Source organism: Grammomys surdaster, unplaced genomic scaffold (assembly GCF_004785775.1).
Source record: "Grammomys surdaster isolate TR1022 unplaced genomic scaffold, NIH_TR_1.0 126248, whole genome shotgun sequence".
Lineage (NCBI taxonomy): Eukaryota > Metazoa > Chordata > Mammalia > Rodentia > Muridae > Grammomys > Grammomys surdaster.
Genome location: NW_021621048.1, coordinates 2,859,404 through 2,876,512, shown reverse-complemented (window position 1 = coordinate 2,876,512; position 17,109 = coordinate 2,859,404). Strand labels below are relative to the sequence as shown.

General features: G+C 36.7%; 1 protein-coding gene across 6 annotated transcripts in view; it reads right to left on the bottom strand.

Moving 5' to 3' along the window:
• Positions 1–17,109, bottom strand: part of Plscr4 (phospholipid scramblase 4) — a 128,392-nt gene that overhangs the window by 2,599 nt on the left and 108,684 nt on the right. For all 6 annotated transcript variants that reach the window (XM_028758920.1, XM_028758918.1, XM_028758915.1 and 3 more), the window contains 4 exons: positions 10,670–10,893; positions 7,786–7,828; positions 6,641–6,867; positions 1,171–1,332 (listed from right to left, as the gene is read on the bottom strand). In XM_028758920.1, coding sequence (XP_028614753.1) covers positions 1,171–1,332; positions 6,641–6,867; positions 7,786–7,828; positions 10,670–10,893 — 656 coding nt within the window. The remainder of the gene's footprint in view (positions 1–1,170; positions 1,333–6,640; positions 6,868–7,785; positions 7,829–10,669; positions 10,894–17,109) is intronic.

Below are 17,109 nucleotides of genomic sequence, written 5' to 3'. Positions count from 1 at the left end.
TGGTTCCCCTCGCCCCCACGAATAACCGAGTCCCGCAGGCCGGGACAACAAACACTAATGACAATTTCAAATGAGAAATTTTCATGTTAAGTGTCTTGAAACTGTTTAGTAACTGAGCTGAGATATACGCCAAAATCCTCAACCTAGTGAATTTTCCTAATCCTTAAATACATCCTTTGAGGATTTCTGTCAGAAGGTACAGTTTGAATTGATAATTAAATTCTTTTATGTAGCAGAGGAAGAGAATTTGGGAATATGAAGTCACTTCCAACCAAGGGAATCTATAAGCAAAACTAGGGGGTCTGTACCATATTCTATACACCACTCACTCAAGTCTTCATGGGCCACGCCCACCCTACCTTAGGAGACTGTGGTTTAAGAATGGGATGCAGATTCTAAACGAGAGACACTGATACTAAGTAGAAATGCCCCAAACATAGGTGTTAATATCACTCACGATGGCATGACCACACACAGCCCACACCAGGACTCTGGTTTGTTGTTATTTTCTAAAATACTATTAATAAGTGAGCAAAGTTTCATTACATGGTGATATAAAATAAAAACTAAGGAACGTTTTCTATTATTATAGAAAATAGGTGAAGGAATAACTTTAGTGTATGCCAAGCTTAATCCTGTTAAAGGAATTTGAGAAACCCCCCCCAACCTCCAAATCTCAGGGCTTTTTTTCTAACAATGTTTTTGGCAGCCCCTGTGATAAATGCAAAACAAAATGTCCTTTTTTTTTTATTAAGAAAATGTTATAACATAACCCTGTCATTCGTTATATCCATGCCCTTATGAATATACACTAAGTGCTACATTTCTTTTTGCATTTCAAAATACATATATGCATTCTATAAATCATTGGAAAGAAAAGAGATGGCATTCACCAAGAATAAGTTGATACAATCAGGCTATTTACTCCCAAAAGTTTTCATGTTCTAAATGGGAAAAAAATGTTTTTAAAAAGGCAATGCCACTCACATTTTGAAAAATGTCAAGTAACCATGAGGAACCATGTAAAAAGGATTGATGTCAACTCATAATTAATTCTTCCTTCATAGTACCTGACTCATTCACATGAAAATTCACTAAAGAACACGATGGGGTCTGATGTAGAAAGTAGGAAGTGAGGAGACTAGAAGCACTATTTTGACATATATTTACCTCAAAAACAGAATCGGAGCCACAGCCGTAGGTCGCACACGGACCACGTACCCTCATCAAACTCTCTTTCTTCTCATTCTGAATGCTGTAAGAGGCTCTGCATAAGTTCCAGTGTTCGGCAACAAAGCCAATGGTGACCCCAGGAGGACATTGCACTTCCAGCTGTATATGAAACAGTGATGGTGGTTTGGAGGCTGAATGTGCACAATGCACACCGGTGTCACTCACACGCACATATGCACTCACATGCTTATGCACGCACACACACATGCGCACATCTGGATTTGCTCTTAGTCATTCAAGAGCAAGGAGAATTAATGTCATAAAGGAAAGACTCATGTTTCTCTGGGGGCGTTTGCAAGGTTGTATTCCAGAAAGCACTCTAAAGAGGTGAGGTCATGATTCATTGTGGGACAAAGAACAGGCTTAATTACCACTCATTTGCTTCATATAAGATTCCGGTTATCTAAGCTCAGTGTCCCTAACAGGACACACAGCACTGTCTGGACAGATACATTGCCTCTCCTAGCCAACCCGGAAGGACCTGAGGCAAAGAAGACCCTAAATGAATGTACACACTCATGTTGCCGGGCCATAATAATGGCCTTTGTTTCATCTAGGATTCTCATGGCTTCTAACTCCATTAAGTGTGACCAGTTAACTTAAAAAATCTTAATCAGCAAACCTAAATCCCCTACTGACAACTATAACAACAACAAAACCAAAAACAAAAAAGAATGAAGCACCGTGAAAACTGTAAGATAGTCACATTTGATGCAAATGTGTTCCAGGGCATTAGTTGGCTCAAGTACAAAGTCTTCTTAACCCAATATATACCACACTTTACAATAAACACATGCAAAAGTTTAACCTATCAGTTAGTCACAGTATGGTACTAGCAAAAGAACAGTTCCAACACTCTGTCCAATAATAGAAATGATGTGAATGTAGTAATTCAACTGCCACTGTGTGCATAGTATGTACACCTTTGATACTCTGCCCAAAAGAATAACTCATGTTCCAGAATTCACTGTACTACTTAGCTTATGAATTGCTTATTTCTGGACTTTGTAATTAGTATTTCAGACTACATTTGCGTATAGTAGCTAAGAGCACAGAAAGTAAAACTGCCATGAGGTGAGGGGCTGTGTGTGTGTTGTCACAGTTAAAATGATGGAGATGTAGAGGTAGATAACCACATTTTTAAAAAAGACTTTAAGATATTGTCCACTATACTGTTCTACTTAATTTATTTAATTTTCTGTACATTAAGATTTTATAAAAGATTAGACTTTCTCTTTTAATAACAAGAGTCATGTAGATTAAATTCTTTCTTATATGTCCAATGTGAAAGTATGATTATTTTCCTGCTCTCTTCTGCTCTTTCAGAAGGATGTTGGCAGTGGATTTTATACAACATAGGACAAAACTGCAAAACTTTGTACTTTCAGACCCATTATTAATATATATTATTCATATTATATACATATATTGTTCATATATATATATATATATATGTACCTATACAAGCTATTAAATTGTATAGTTCCTTAGGAAAAAAACTTCATAAATGTTTAAACCTCTAAGATTTTTAAAAAATCCTGAGAACTGTGTAGAAATAAGTTACTTTTAAAAATTAAGTTAATTGTATGTTAAATAATTCATAAAAACAGAAAAGGTTGCATTTTAGAAGTATTATACTGTGAATAAATGACTAATGTATTCTTCACTTTTCACGACATACATGAGGAGCAAACTGCAGAACTTCAGAATGAATTAGTGGTTTTCAAAAACTAGCGGCAAAAATGAGAATGAATGGGCAGTTTGTTAATGGAGGTCATTTCTATAGTTATGAAACTGTTGGGACTTCAGTCTTGGATGACAGATAAAGGAGTCTCCATAGGTGATAAAGCTGTGTAACGAAAATACAAAAAAGAATGGTATAAAGAAGGAAAATATCTTATATACATTGTTGGATCAAAGTTTGATTAATTTGTAATTTTGCAGTTCTGGTTCACTTTAATCAATATAATTTATTTCTGACCTCCTTTATAGGAATTTAAAGGCTGTGATATGAAACCAAAATATGGTGTTTGTATATAAATGCCTGCCATATTGGAAAAACAAGGATTAGAGAAATTCACCTCAAACACAAAGCTCCTATTACAAATATAATAACTGCAAAAGAGTATTGAGACAACAGAAAATACTGATGGGCAGGCACAATGCTATCTATCGGGAGCTGAGTTTAGAGACAGGTGTATACTGTTAGGTCTTCAATGCAACCATTCTGTCAGGTAAGAACTCTTAATTAATTATCAACTGAGTTTTACAGGTAAATTGATAAAGAGATGATGTGGTAAGCAAATTATAAGTAGCAAAGAATAGTATGTAACATACAATTTATAAACCCTAGGTGTTCTAATTCAGGGCCCAGACAGGAGAGTTAGCAAAGTGAGGAAATGGAGGAGAGACTATGAACCCTGGAGGAGAAAAATCAGCAAGGAATATGATATTGTTAAATACAATCAAAGAGAAATAATGGAAATGAGAAAAGTAATCAATTGTGTAATAAAATGCACAATGAAGAGCATTGTGGCTGTTAAGACAAAGCAAGAATGTGAGACTGAGGGATTCAGAAGAAGGAGAAGGCCACAGGACATTCATATACATACATACACACACAACACATATATGCATATACATATATGTATATACATAACGCATGTATATATAAATTAGCACATATGACCAAAACTTCCGAGATTTCTGGGATACATTCAAGAAACCAAGTCTAAGAAACCATGGAGTAGGAAAAAGGGATGTGCTAAAGTCTAAATCCTAGAAACTATGGCACGTTTAGAAAAAGTCATAGCAGCCAAACATAAGAGGCATTTAGAATCATGAACAGAAATGAGCAGAAGAGAACCTCTCCATGACACATCACAGTGAAGATGTAAAAATTACATAACAAAGAAACAATACGAAAGTTATGAGGGGAAAATGCCAGGCTACACACAAGGGAAAAGACACACAATAGCATCAGATTTATTCTCATCGACTTCTAAACCAGGAAATTATGAAATAAAAATATACAACTGCAAATAGGATTGTAACTCCAAGTCAAGTTACATTTTAAATTGATGGAAAAATAAGACATTTCACGAAAAGCACAGACTAAGGCCCTGAATGGCAACCAAGAGAGACCTGCAAGAAAATACTTAGAAACTACTTAAAGGTTATGTACTGCCCAACATGGGTGCTGGGAACTGAACATAGATTTGCTGCAATAATTTAAGTGCACTTTTCTCAACTGCAATTCCCTTTTCTCAAATGACTCTAACTTGTGTGATGTTAACAAAACTCTAACCAGCACAAATATAAAATAATTGTAAACATTTTGGCATCAAGCATTGAGTTTCCCAGTTTCATAAAACAAACACTTATAGGCAGAGGAAGGACCAATATGTCCTGACAGGGTAACAGTGACAGACCTCAATGCCCCATTACCATCCTCAAGATTTCCTTCAAACTAAAATCTACAACTAAAAACTATGGAACTTTACAGCTAAGCTATGTCATACATTATCTCTCAGTAGCTCATGGAGTCTTTTGTAAACACTGGTGACATTGTAGGCCACAAGTATAAGAGAATTGAAACACTTCCTTATATTCTGTCATATCACAAGAGAATAAAAGTAAAAACAATACCAAGAAAACCTAGAAATTACACAAACCTGCACACTTTCAGTGAATACTGGATCACTGACGAAATCAAAGAGAAATCTGAAACAATATTACATTCAAACTGAAATAACAACAAAGCTTTTCAAATAACCAGGACATAGACAGAGCAGTTCTAAGGAACATATTAGAGATGGGAAGGCCTTCATTAAAGGTCAGGTCTCAAATAATCTAATGATTCACCTAAAGGTTCTAGAAAATTAACAGCAAGCCAAGTCCAAACGAGGTAGATGGTAAATAATTATAAAGATTAGGGCAGAAAATTGATGACTTAAAGAGATATACAAAATCAACTAAAATACTTTATTTTTGAAAAGATGAACAAGATTGAAAATCCCTAGACACATAAGCTGTAATAAAAAGAGGGCAAAAATTAACAAAATCCAAACAAGAGAGATGAATTAAAACAAAGTCCAATGTAATCCAAAAGTGCCTTTAGGCAATCCTATGAAAAATTTCCAAACAGCTTAACACATATGATCTGCCAAAATTAAATCAAGAAGATATAAATAACTTAATCAGATCAGTAATAACCAACAAGATTAATAGAACAAAGGTACTATTCCCTTGGTATCAAAACCAAATAATGGCAGAACAAAAAAGAAACTCACAGGGCACCAGACAGAAACCTCTTAGTAAAATATTGTAAATTGAATTTAAGAACACATTAAGATCATATTTCATAACCAGTGATCATACTTCATGATCCATCTCAGGAATACAAGTGGTCAAGAACCCAAGACCAGATAGGTCATGGTTATAGAAGAAAATCTCCTGGTTTTGTGCTAACAGAACATAGCAATAAAATGACTCTTAATGACCCATTGCTATACCCATAGTTCAGAGCATCACTTGACCCTCATAAGAAAAGCTTCTTGAAGCAAATGGAAAATAACACACAACCTGTCAATATGCAGAGATAAGAGTGTAGGAACACTCAGCCCAAAATGGAATGTCTCCATCAACATCTTCAACCTCAAGCCTTAGGATCTATTCAGAAGAGGAAGTAGAAATGTTTTAAGAACCAGAGGTGATAAATGTCTCTAAGGAAACAGCATCTTCCAGGCACAACAGAATCAATGCACATGATCTTACAGAGAACAGGGCACATGCACAGGGTTGTCATTGGCTTTTTTGGTTGTTTGCTTGTTTTCTGTAACATTTATTTTTTGGACCTGCATAGTGGGACAGGAGAAGGACCAAATTGCAACACAGAGCATACACACTGTATGTCTAGCTCCACCATTTGCAGGGTTCTTCTGTCTGGTATTTCATGTACTTTTAAGACTCATTTTTGCACAAAAGTGTAGGCTGTGCTTGGCTCCTGTGATCAGAAGCCTGTCTCAATTTGTCATATGGGGAATACGTTGATACTATTATATAACGTGTGATTACCATTACATCTCTGTAAGTGCCTAATTCATCAGAAAGTAACTACTGCCAAAATACCCTCAAGTTGTACTTGATGCTGCCTGCCTCCCCCCGAACCCCCTCCCCCCCCACCCCCCCACTTCGCCTCGTGCCACCTATCTAATACATAAGGAGATAAAGAAAAACTGTTAAGGTCTGTCTTGTGATCTAATTCAGCTTCCTTCCTCTCCACTAGTTTCAGTTTCATCCTGAGCTGTAAGGTTAGAAAGCTTCTCTTCATGTTTAGGAAGAAGACCAACCATCCTGTAAAGGGCAGATCAGGAAGCAACAATGAATCCCACTCCTGTTCTCTGACCTCTTGCCTTGCACAGGGGCAGCAGAAGCAACAGCAGGTACATCGGAAAGGCCTCTGCATGGTCATGATCTCTCGGCCCAAGCAGTCAGTGACCCTGAGCACAAAGGGTCGTAGGCTCCGATAGGCATTCCTGGTAAAGTCATCTGTGTCTTCAGTTACGATGTAAACCATCTGGTCCATGTTGTTCTTGATATCATATCTATTATTAGTTTGAAAACCTGTCAGCACTAAAAGTTAGAGTGAGAAAAGGATCTTAAGTTAGAACCAGCTGAGACAGACCTCAGACAGCCTTTGTTATTTAAATGAAAGAAGAAAAAAGAAGAAGGAGAAGGATGAAGAGAAGAAGAAAGAAGACAGAGGAGGAGAAGGAGAAGTAGTAGTTGTGGTAGTAGTTGTGGTAGTAGTAACGGCAGTAGTATGGTTGGGGCTGAAAGTCAAATAGATTTTAAAAATTTCAGAAGAAAAGGTGAAATACAACCATGTGATCCATTAAGTATTTTCAAAAAGTCAAACCTCTGCTATGTTTAATATGAAATTATTTTAACAGTTTTTCCACATTAAAGTAATAGTTAATACAATGTTCTTGGGATATCAGAATTCAGAAAATGTTAATAATAAAACCAGTTTAAAGAATCACACATCAGACTATGATTTAATCAGCTCATGAGATGAACAAAATGACTGGAGACATAGTACTTACAAATAAAAAAATAAGTCCAAACTGACCAAAGCCCCATGTGCTGTGCCCAGAGGGGCATGGCCAGCTCCTACCCTGAGCATGAAGAACCTGCAGGGAATATGCATTATCAAAAGCAATCACTTCTGTCTTAGGTTGGTAAGGCTCTGTACAGAATCTTGCCTGTCCTTGCTTGCCATTGAAAATTGGATTCAAATGGCACAACAGATGGAATAGAATTGATATGGAATAAATTTTTATTTCTTGATCCAAAAAAAGACTATAGATAATAATTCACTTTATTGATTTTATGAATATAAGGTAACAGAGAATAATTTTCTCTTTTTGAATCACTAAAAAAGCCCATCAACATAAAATAAGGAACTAGGTATGAAGTAACAGAAATTTACATCTGATTAAAATATCTCTAATCAAAACACAATGTGAATCAAAACAAAGTTATACATACGTTCCAGAGGCTCAAAATGCTGGAGAACATGTATGTTGTCCAACTGTGGGGACATAACAAAAGCAATTAGAAGACAGAAAGCCAGAATTAACATTTATTAGAATAAAAAAGAATGTGATGACACAGTATTAAAATGTATCAGTCAGGGTCTAGAGAGTTGGCTCAGCCTTAAGAGCATTGGCTGTCTTTCTAGAGGAAGTGAATTGGATTTCCACAATGTGCATGATTGCTCACAATCATCTGTGACTCCAGTTCCATAGAATCAGACACTTTTCTCCGGGTACCAAGGCATGTGGTGCACAGATACATATGCAGGCCAAATACCCATATGCATGAAATAAAATAAAAGTCATTAAAATGTATCAATTGATGCCAAGTATTTCTTTGAAAATGGAATGGAATGGAATCTAAAAATGTAATTAATCAAGTTTATCTCATCTGCATCCAACTAGATAGATGTTAGGAGAGGTGTCTAAATAAGAAAAAAAGTTTCACATTAAAAGAAAGAGATGACTGACATCAGGAAAACATCTGCTTGCTATAGTGACGGCATGTTGAGGAAACCATATCCATGCATAGAGGCATAGGTTTTTTTCTCTATCAACTTCTGTGAGATAGTCATATAGTAGCAAATCAGGATGACACAGCATAGGCTAGACACAGAGTATGTGATTCTCTTGTGGTTTGGGGAAGGTAAACAAGCCAAGGTAAGCCTTGAATAGGACTCTCCGTTTCACATGGTTTCTTGATTGCATCTCCCAGTGGTTAATCACTGTGGACACTAATACAAGGTTCTTGCAGGAGTGCATACTTTAGTATTGATACTATGAGGGTAGCACCATGTAAGAAGGATTTGAAAGGGAGGAAGCATTCTAATATTGCAGTCCATAAAAAATATTGGTTAGGTACACATTGAAGAAACTTCTACTTGAATGGGATTGGAATCATGTTGAAGATGGACAGTTTGATGGTTCTATTATCAGTTATACTTCATGACATCCCAGCAGAAGATAAAGAGTTCCCTCTAGGACAGAGGGCTCATTATCAACATAATTCTAAGTTGTTTAGATCATTAGACCATTCATAATCACTGAGCATGGAATGCTGCCTAAAACACTGCATTTCATCAAAATTCACTAAATAATGAAAGCTACATGAATGTAACAAGATTTAAAACAACTGCTCATGGATGACATATGGGGTGATTAGATCAAAGAGGATATAGGAGGACATGATCCATGTTAAATAAAAAACTGTTATAAATTAATAATCAGATATCGAGGGACCACTTCATACAAGATATCAAAATGGTTACTACAGTTGTTTGCAATTTCTTCTATAAAATACTAAGGGATTAAAATATAGACATATTAAAAAATTGCTAGGTGGTAAAAGTATCTACTGCAGGGCAAAATGTTCTTACTGAGGCTGCACCAGCAAGGAATAGACAAATAGGCAGAGTCACTGACAAAGGCAAAGCTCTAGAAATATTCTAAAGCTGCAGTGAGTAAGGGCTCTTTGTAGTCTTAACAAAGTATCATGTGATCTCTATGTGAGATCTCAAACCACCTAACAGAGAAATGACACAAGAATAACTAATAGTGTCCAGAGCCAGCATCTGTAGTACATGCCCTGCTGGCCAACCACAGGGCGGCCATTACACGTATATCCACTAAAACTTCTCACAATATTATAGGCTGCTGTTGACCCAGCTATTTCATAGATAATAAGAAATGAAAAGTTAGTGAAAGTAAAAAGGAATAAAAACCAGGTTTGTCTGGCTCCAAACCTCTTTCAGTTTCATTTATTTTAAACTCAATAATTCCTGAAAGGGAAAACAGAATTCATGAAGTATTTTGATTTACTCTCTGAATGAAAGTGAAAATTGACATACCTTTTTCCAAAAGATTTCAGATTTTAAAATCTTTTGAAACTTCACTGGGTGTAGAAATGGGGCTGTCATTATGGTCACTTTTGAAAGCCTTTCAAATAATGAACACATCTACTGAAGTTTGCTCAAGCAACTTTAATAAGAAATTTCATTCATATAACATTCACAGTTTTCTATTATAACTGTTGACCTTCATATATCTGCAATGCAACAGTGCACCTGTGATTTTTAACACATAAGACTAACAGGTTCCTTCTACACAGAGAACTGGAAACTGATATGTCAACTCTAAAACCCATGTACTACATGGAACACATTAAATTGAGATGCTCTAATAATTAATGTACTTAAAATACCTCCTTTCCCAAAAGCAAAACAAGATTTATAAATTCAGAAGGCACTTCCACAATTTGCTTTATCTTATTTTCACCGAGTTTTCTTTTGCAGGTTTTAAAATATCATTTGTACGGAAACTGCATGTCACACCAGCTTTTATTCTATCACTATAATTTGTGTCCACAGAAACTGTGATGTCAGTGTGTCCTGTGAAAGGGACATGGATTTTAGTCTGAAGCAACATCTTGCACTTACTTAGATGTATGTGCTTGGGGGTTCAGGGGTGTAGAGTCTGAGATGTTAAGAAGCCAGAGGTTGAACATTCTATGATCACCTCCCTTTGTCTAGTGTTCTCTTATTTTGTTTTTCTTAACATGTACATTTTATTTGTAAGTAAATGGCATAGCAGCAGGTTAGTGACTCTCATTCTTAGTTTTCTAATTTCTTTCATAAAACTACAATGAATATTTTGAAAGTCATTTTTGTTGCTTCAAGAACAAATGTGTGTTCTATTCATTCTCTAGCTTCAAATCCACCATCACGAGCCTCTACTGTCAATGACTTTTCTCCATATTTGTTCTAGCCAACATCTTATTCTCCCTCCTTAAACCTCATGCTCATATTTCATAGAAAAAAGCTTTGGATTTATTGGAGTACCTGAGCTAAATATTCCAGACCAGGAGGGCAGTTGGGCATAGGAGCTGGCCCTGGCATCCACATTATGGCAGCAGGCTGATTCATCAAAGGATATTTGCCAGGCTGGTACTGGATTGGACGGGTTCTGCCAATGGGGTGGTACAAGGGGATGGCACCAGGCTGCTGGGGAATGTAGTATCCCATAGGCAAGACTGCAGGTGAAGGGGCAGCTGGTCCAGCAGGGCCTGTGTTCTCAAACAGATGAAAGTATTATGCGTTATCAATTTAGTGTATTAGAAGTTATATAAATTTTACATGAGAAAATAGCCATGCAACATGTTTTTAAAGAAAGTGAGTCCTGCTGTTCTCTGACTGTGTACCCAAATATCAACCAGGTACTAAGGGGATTATTCACATATTAGTTCACCTGATCCTCTGACAACTTGCGATGTCATAATGCCCATTTCACAGATATAGAAATAAAGTTTGATGTGCTGAGAAACAAGACAGCCTCTCACTGCATGAGGCTTTTTCTTGAGGATCATAAATGCATTTCATTGGTTTTAATGGAGTTAGCAGAAGGTCTAATATGCAATTATTATAGTCATTTTACAGCTTATCACAAAGGGGTCCTATGCTGGGTTATCTGTTCAATCGCTTCCTTCTGTCTTTTCATCTGGTCTTCAGGCAGTTTCTCTCATAATCAATTTCTTAAGTTTGTTTCTTTATCACACTACCACAGTGGAGTGGTTTCAACAAATATTCCGTTCCTTGGCTCTAAACTGGGAACTCCAAGGTCAACTGCAAATCTAGCCTATGCTCACCCTCTTTGTGGCCTGGAGTGATTACCCTTCAGGAATACCCAGGCCATCAATCTGATGCCATCTCTCATAAGACCACTAACTCCACCCTAAGGACTTCACTCTCAAGGCCTGGGAAAACCTCGAAAAAGAGATCATCTTTCCAGCTTTTCATATAGGTCCCAGCTGGTGAACTTGGGGTAGTGGCATAAAATACTCGGTCCAAAGTACTTATCCATAATTATGGCCAATTCTTCACACCCCACCACAATCCAACATCTGATGAACTCTGTCATTATAAATCATTCAAGCTCCCAAGAACAACTTTTTCCAATTTTTTTTAGAGTAGTATTCAGAATACTAAAATGCTACAAAATAACTAATGCATAACATTGTCCTCCACCAGGCCAGCTGAAGTCATGTTTGCTACAAAAGAAAGGGGTACAGAAAAACAAAAACAACAGATCTAAATTTCAAAAATTGGCTGTTTAAATATACTAGTTTCAAATCTGTAAGACAGTCATTTTGGGATTGTTTCTTTAATTGTGCCACTATACAGCAAGTGCTTCAAAAATAGCCTGGAGTTCTCAAAAAAAAAAAAAAAGATTCCTGGCCCAGTTTCCATTTATCAAACACAATGTCCAAGTCAAAATAAGGAAGAAAAGCTTCTCAATTTCTTTCCTTCTCTAAATGTATAATTCAGTGGGCTTTGTTGTTATTGCTGCTGCTGCTCTTGCTGTTTTCTCTGCTAGCAAAGCTGAGCAACCATCCCCACTGACTAAATTCCAATGACTAATCATCCATTAACAGCCACTCTTATTTCTTCCTCTCTCATCTCTGGAAACCATTCTCTGTGGTTTGCCTAAGGTGGGCATGCCATGTAGATGGTAGTGTACAGTGTGTAACCTGGGGGTCAAGTTTCTCTCAATCTGTGTGTCTTCAAATTCTATTCATGTCATAGCACATGCATTGCACTTGCAATACTTCATTCTTTTTTATGGTTGATTAGCATTCTTCAATGTAGAATATATAGCATTATTTGTGTTCTTTAACTCAAGGACAACTCTTGGTTTGGCTTTACTTAGGTGATTATAACGACACTGTTGTCATGATCCATGTACAAATTTCATGTACACATTTGGTATGAACATTTTTTTAAGCAACTTAGAGAAGAAAGGGTTTATTTCATCATGGAGAGGCAGTCAGGGCAGAACTCAAGGCAGGAACTGAAGCAAAAGCCATGTAATAGGGCTGCTTACTGGCTTGATTCCCATTGCTTAATTTAATTTAGTTTAATTTAATTTAATTTAATTTAATTTAATGTCTGAGTATTCTGCTGCATATACATCCACAGGCCAGAGGAGGGTATCAGACCCCCTTATAGATAGTTGTGAGCCACCATGTGATTGCTGGGAATTAAATGCAAGACCTGTGGAAAAGCAGCCAGTGCTTTTAACCACTGAGCAATCTCACCAATCTATGAATATCCTGGCTGGATGGACTGGAATTCTCTCTGTAGACAAGGCTGGCTTCATACTTACAGAAATCCACCTGTCTCTGCCTCCCAAGTGCTGAGATTAAAGGCATCCATTAAAGGATCAAAGTCTGGTAGCTCTTCTTGGGCTGAGGATTGAGTAATTTGCTGAAGGATCCTAGCTAGTATATGACAAATGGAAAATTCAAACACTTTGACTACTTAGGTACTCCTTTTAAAACATTTTTAAAAGTTAGCATACAACTTGCTTTTGTTGGGATATTTTCACACATGCACCAGTTTGTTCCTAGTCATCTTTTCCCCTTTCTATGCTCCTCCATCCTTATTATTCTCTTGATAGTTCCTGCCTTCTTCAAAACATCTCTCAGTTTTCATGCCATATGTAGTCTATTATACTACATTGGTTCTCCTTCCCATTCATATGCTGATGGACATCTAGGCTGAATCCGTTGTTGATGGACACATATCCTGGATCCATCGTTGACACATAGCCTGGATCTGTTGTTGATGGACATGTATGTTTCACATGAGAAATATTTTTTTGTATTTAGCTTAATATGAATTATAGATGGGACCTATATAGCCATTATTATATCAGGATATGGTCCTTCTGTTTTCAGTTTCTTTGGGGTTTTTATCATAAAAGGATGCTGAACTGTCAGAAGCCTTTTCTACATTGATATTTCTGCATTATATAGCATTTACTTAACTAATGATTAACTACATTCCATCAAATATCCCTACTGCATTATAAGCAAGGAATAGGAACACTCACTAGGGAATTCTGTGGGAGCTGTAGATCTACTGCCAACAACTATTTCAATCCTTAAGTTTTACACACACACAACACCCAAACAGACACACACACACACACAGACACACAGACACAGACACACAGACACAGACACACACACACACACACGTCCTAATCACAGAAGCATAGTGGTCTAGTATTAACCAACATTGAAAAAAATTAGTTAGTGTAAGGAAAGACACAACCTCAGAGCTTGAAGAAGTTTCTTTGAAATGAAAAATAGAGAAAAGATAGCATTTTCTGCAAAACCAGTTGCACAAGGGATCAAATCCCTGCAATTTAGACATTGGTGTTTGAAGCTAAATGAATCTGTAACATTCAAATTTATGATAAAAGCTTGTTAATAAAGTCATGAACTACAAAATCAAGTCTCTAATGCTATCTCAAAACAAGGCATTGATGTAAACAGTACTTTATCTAGAGAACACGAATCAAATCAGCCTTAGGAACCAGCTCCTTTGACGAAGCTAGAAAGAGACTGACACGCTAAAACTGTCTTCTGTATTTTGGAGCATATTAATGATTTCAAGAAAAGCAAATGGTTATTATAAAGCACTTAACTGCTGCAATCACAGGGAGATGCACACTACACTAGGAGATAACAAGAGTGGTTCTTAACCTACAAAGACAAGATGGGCTATAACATAAATGGTAACTCATTCAACCTGGTCCTCCATGGCAAGGAAAGGTCTTATGAGAACACAGACCAGAACAAGAACTGAACAAAGTAGTCTCAGCTCTACAGAACTTAGGGCTATGTGTGGAGTGCTCACAGACATGGCTGGAGAGCAAGGCAGGTAAGAATATGGGCATATCTTACACACACAGCTTGAGCTCTGTGCCTTGAGGATGAAGAGTAGATCTTTTCATATTTGTAATCCTAAGCATACAACATTACATTATGCGGGAGGTCCTTGCTAGCTAGCATTCAAATGTAAGTCAAGGAAGTTTAATTGTGTCGAAGAAGAAATCATTAAAACTGGCATTTGAAAAAACTTGTTGACTCATTAGTGGACTGGTTATTAAGGAACGATTCTAATGTTTCTGGTTTGTGCTCCTACATGTCTCCAAAGTGTGGAAAATGGAGTGTGAATGTGGGAGTCATATGTCAAATCTGGTTCAGCGATTATGTTTGAGAACATGAATCTATGCAAAGAACCTGGTCTACAGGCAGTTGCAATTGAAAATCTAAAGTGTAGTGTGCTAAAATGGGCCAGAATAGTATTTATAAGTATCTTAAAGTACACAAAACTACTTTGATTTTCACATTTCAAGATCATGAGTGTGTAAAAAGAAGGTTGGATGGAAGAGAGGGAGAGCCAGGCAAGACTCAAGAGAATGTCAAAGAATACTGACAAAACCAGCTTTTAAGAATAGGGATAGAGCTCCTGATTGTTGAAGTTAGGCCTGTAGAAGCCCCATGCTCTCAGAAATAAGACTCAGACTCAAAAATATATTTACAAATACCTTGGCCATATAGCTAGGCTCTACTCTGAGTAGATTATAACTAAAGAAATCCATTCATTTTAACCTACATTCTGCAACATGACTGGCGATCAGTGCTCAGGTACCATGTGTCTCTCTCTTCACATCTTCCCAGGCAAACCTCCCTCCTGGCTCTATCTCAGAGTTCTTTCTCCTCCAAGATGTCTCACCTCTCATTTCCTGCCTAAGCCGTTGGCCAAAGGCATTTTAATTGACAGGTGATGCATCCATAGAACACACAAAGATATTCTCTTTACACTTGATAAAGACTGAAAGTACATAAAGTTAAATGACTGATAATGGTAATTTAAAATGCTGTTAACTTAAAACTAAATGAGAACAAAGATGAGTATCTATAAGAGAAGAATGAGAGACATTTTGAATTTAAACTTATCACGAAGGATGTTCTGTAATTTCTAAAAGAACTCTTATGAGAGAGCTCACCTGAGCTCGGAGTCAGGGATCCTTCCTCAGATTCTCAAAACCCTCATTTAAATAATACTAATCATTATATTATGTAAATGAGTTAATTACCATATCTTGTACTTTTTCTATAAAAGCACTTGAAGTAATAAAAGTTGCTGATCACTAGCCAGAAGAAAAGTAGAACTTATGTTAAGTTATTCAGAGGTTAAATTTTCAAAATTCTGTACCAATTTATATAAATGAATGATTTTTTTTATTATAAATGTGTATTAACCCATGTTAAAAAATGGAGAACAAAAAAGAAAGTTATGTGTAAGAAATTGACATATCATGTTTCCTTGAGTTGGAAACTGCCCATAATGGTTTTGACTGTTTCTGTAGGAAAACAAACTGAAACAAAACAATATATGTTCAACTTTGCACAATATCTCAGATTAATTTACAGAGAACTCTAGTATGAAGCTTTATGCCAATGCCAGTGTGAGAAACTGCCTATGGGATTTTCCTGCTTAATAACTTTTAGTATTACCATTGTTTTTTATTTCAAAAAGTCATACTATTTTGTCTTCTTAAATAGATTCCATGTAACCATGGTTTATTTATTAACTATCCTTTTAATAAACAATACAGGACATTATTTTTGGTTGGAAAATACATTCAGAACTATAATGGAAATTAAATTCTATTTGAATTTAAATAATTTCATTAAACCAAAATTTGCAAGTTTATTATTTCTGGTTTCTATAAATTAGAAGAACACAATTCATATCATAAGAATTAACACTTCCCTGATTTGTTGGTCATGGAGGTGCCGCAGGCTCCAAAACAAGGTAAGTTATTGCCCATTGCTCTTGCTCCCCAAACTGAACTTGATGGCACAGTCTTATTGTTCAAAACACAAAGCATACACTTAGAATATAGACAGACACAGAAATCACGCTGGAAGTGAACTAGAAGCTTCTTCATAGGTGGCTGATTTCCACAGTGCCAGAAGGTACTATACAGACTACCGAGATGGGGAAGCCATCAACCAATGTTCCCAGTGAGCTACAATGTTGACTTTCTAGACAAAATGTGCCCAGCAGAGGCATAATTATGATGAGGATGAAGGAGGCATGGTGCAAAAAGACATCTTATGGACACAGCCCAGATGTTGCTTTCATGAACTCACAGAAGCTGTGGCTATCTGCTTAAGAGACTTCACAGCTGCTTGAGGACTATTAGCAGTTAATGGTTGCTGGGAAAGAGGGTATCATTTTCTTATAACCTATGTTCCTATTAACAATGCTAATTGAACTCTATGGGACACACATGTGCTTGGGAGCACACACCTACAGGTGCAGTGGTGGAAGAGAGAGACCAAGACACACAGAGACAGACAGACAGAGATAGGGGAGAGAGAGAGAGAGAGAGAGAGAGAGAGAGAGAGAGAGAGAGAGAG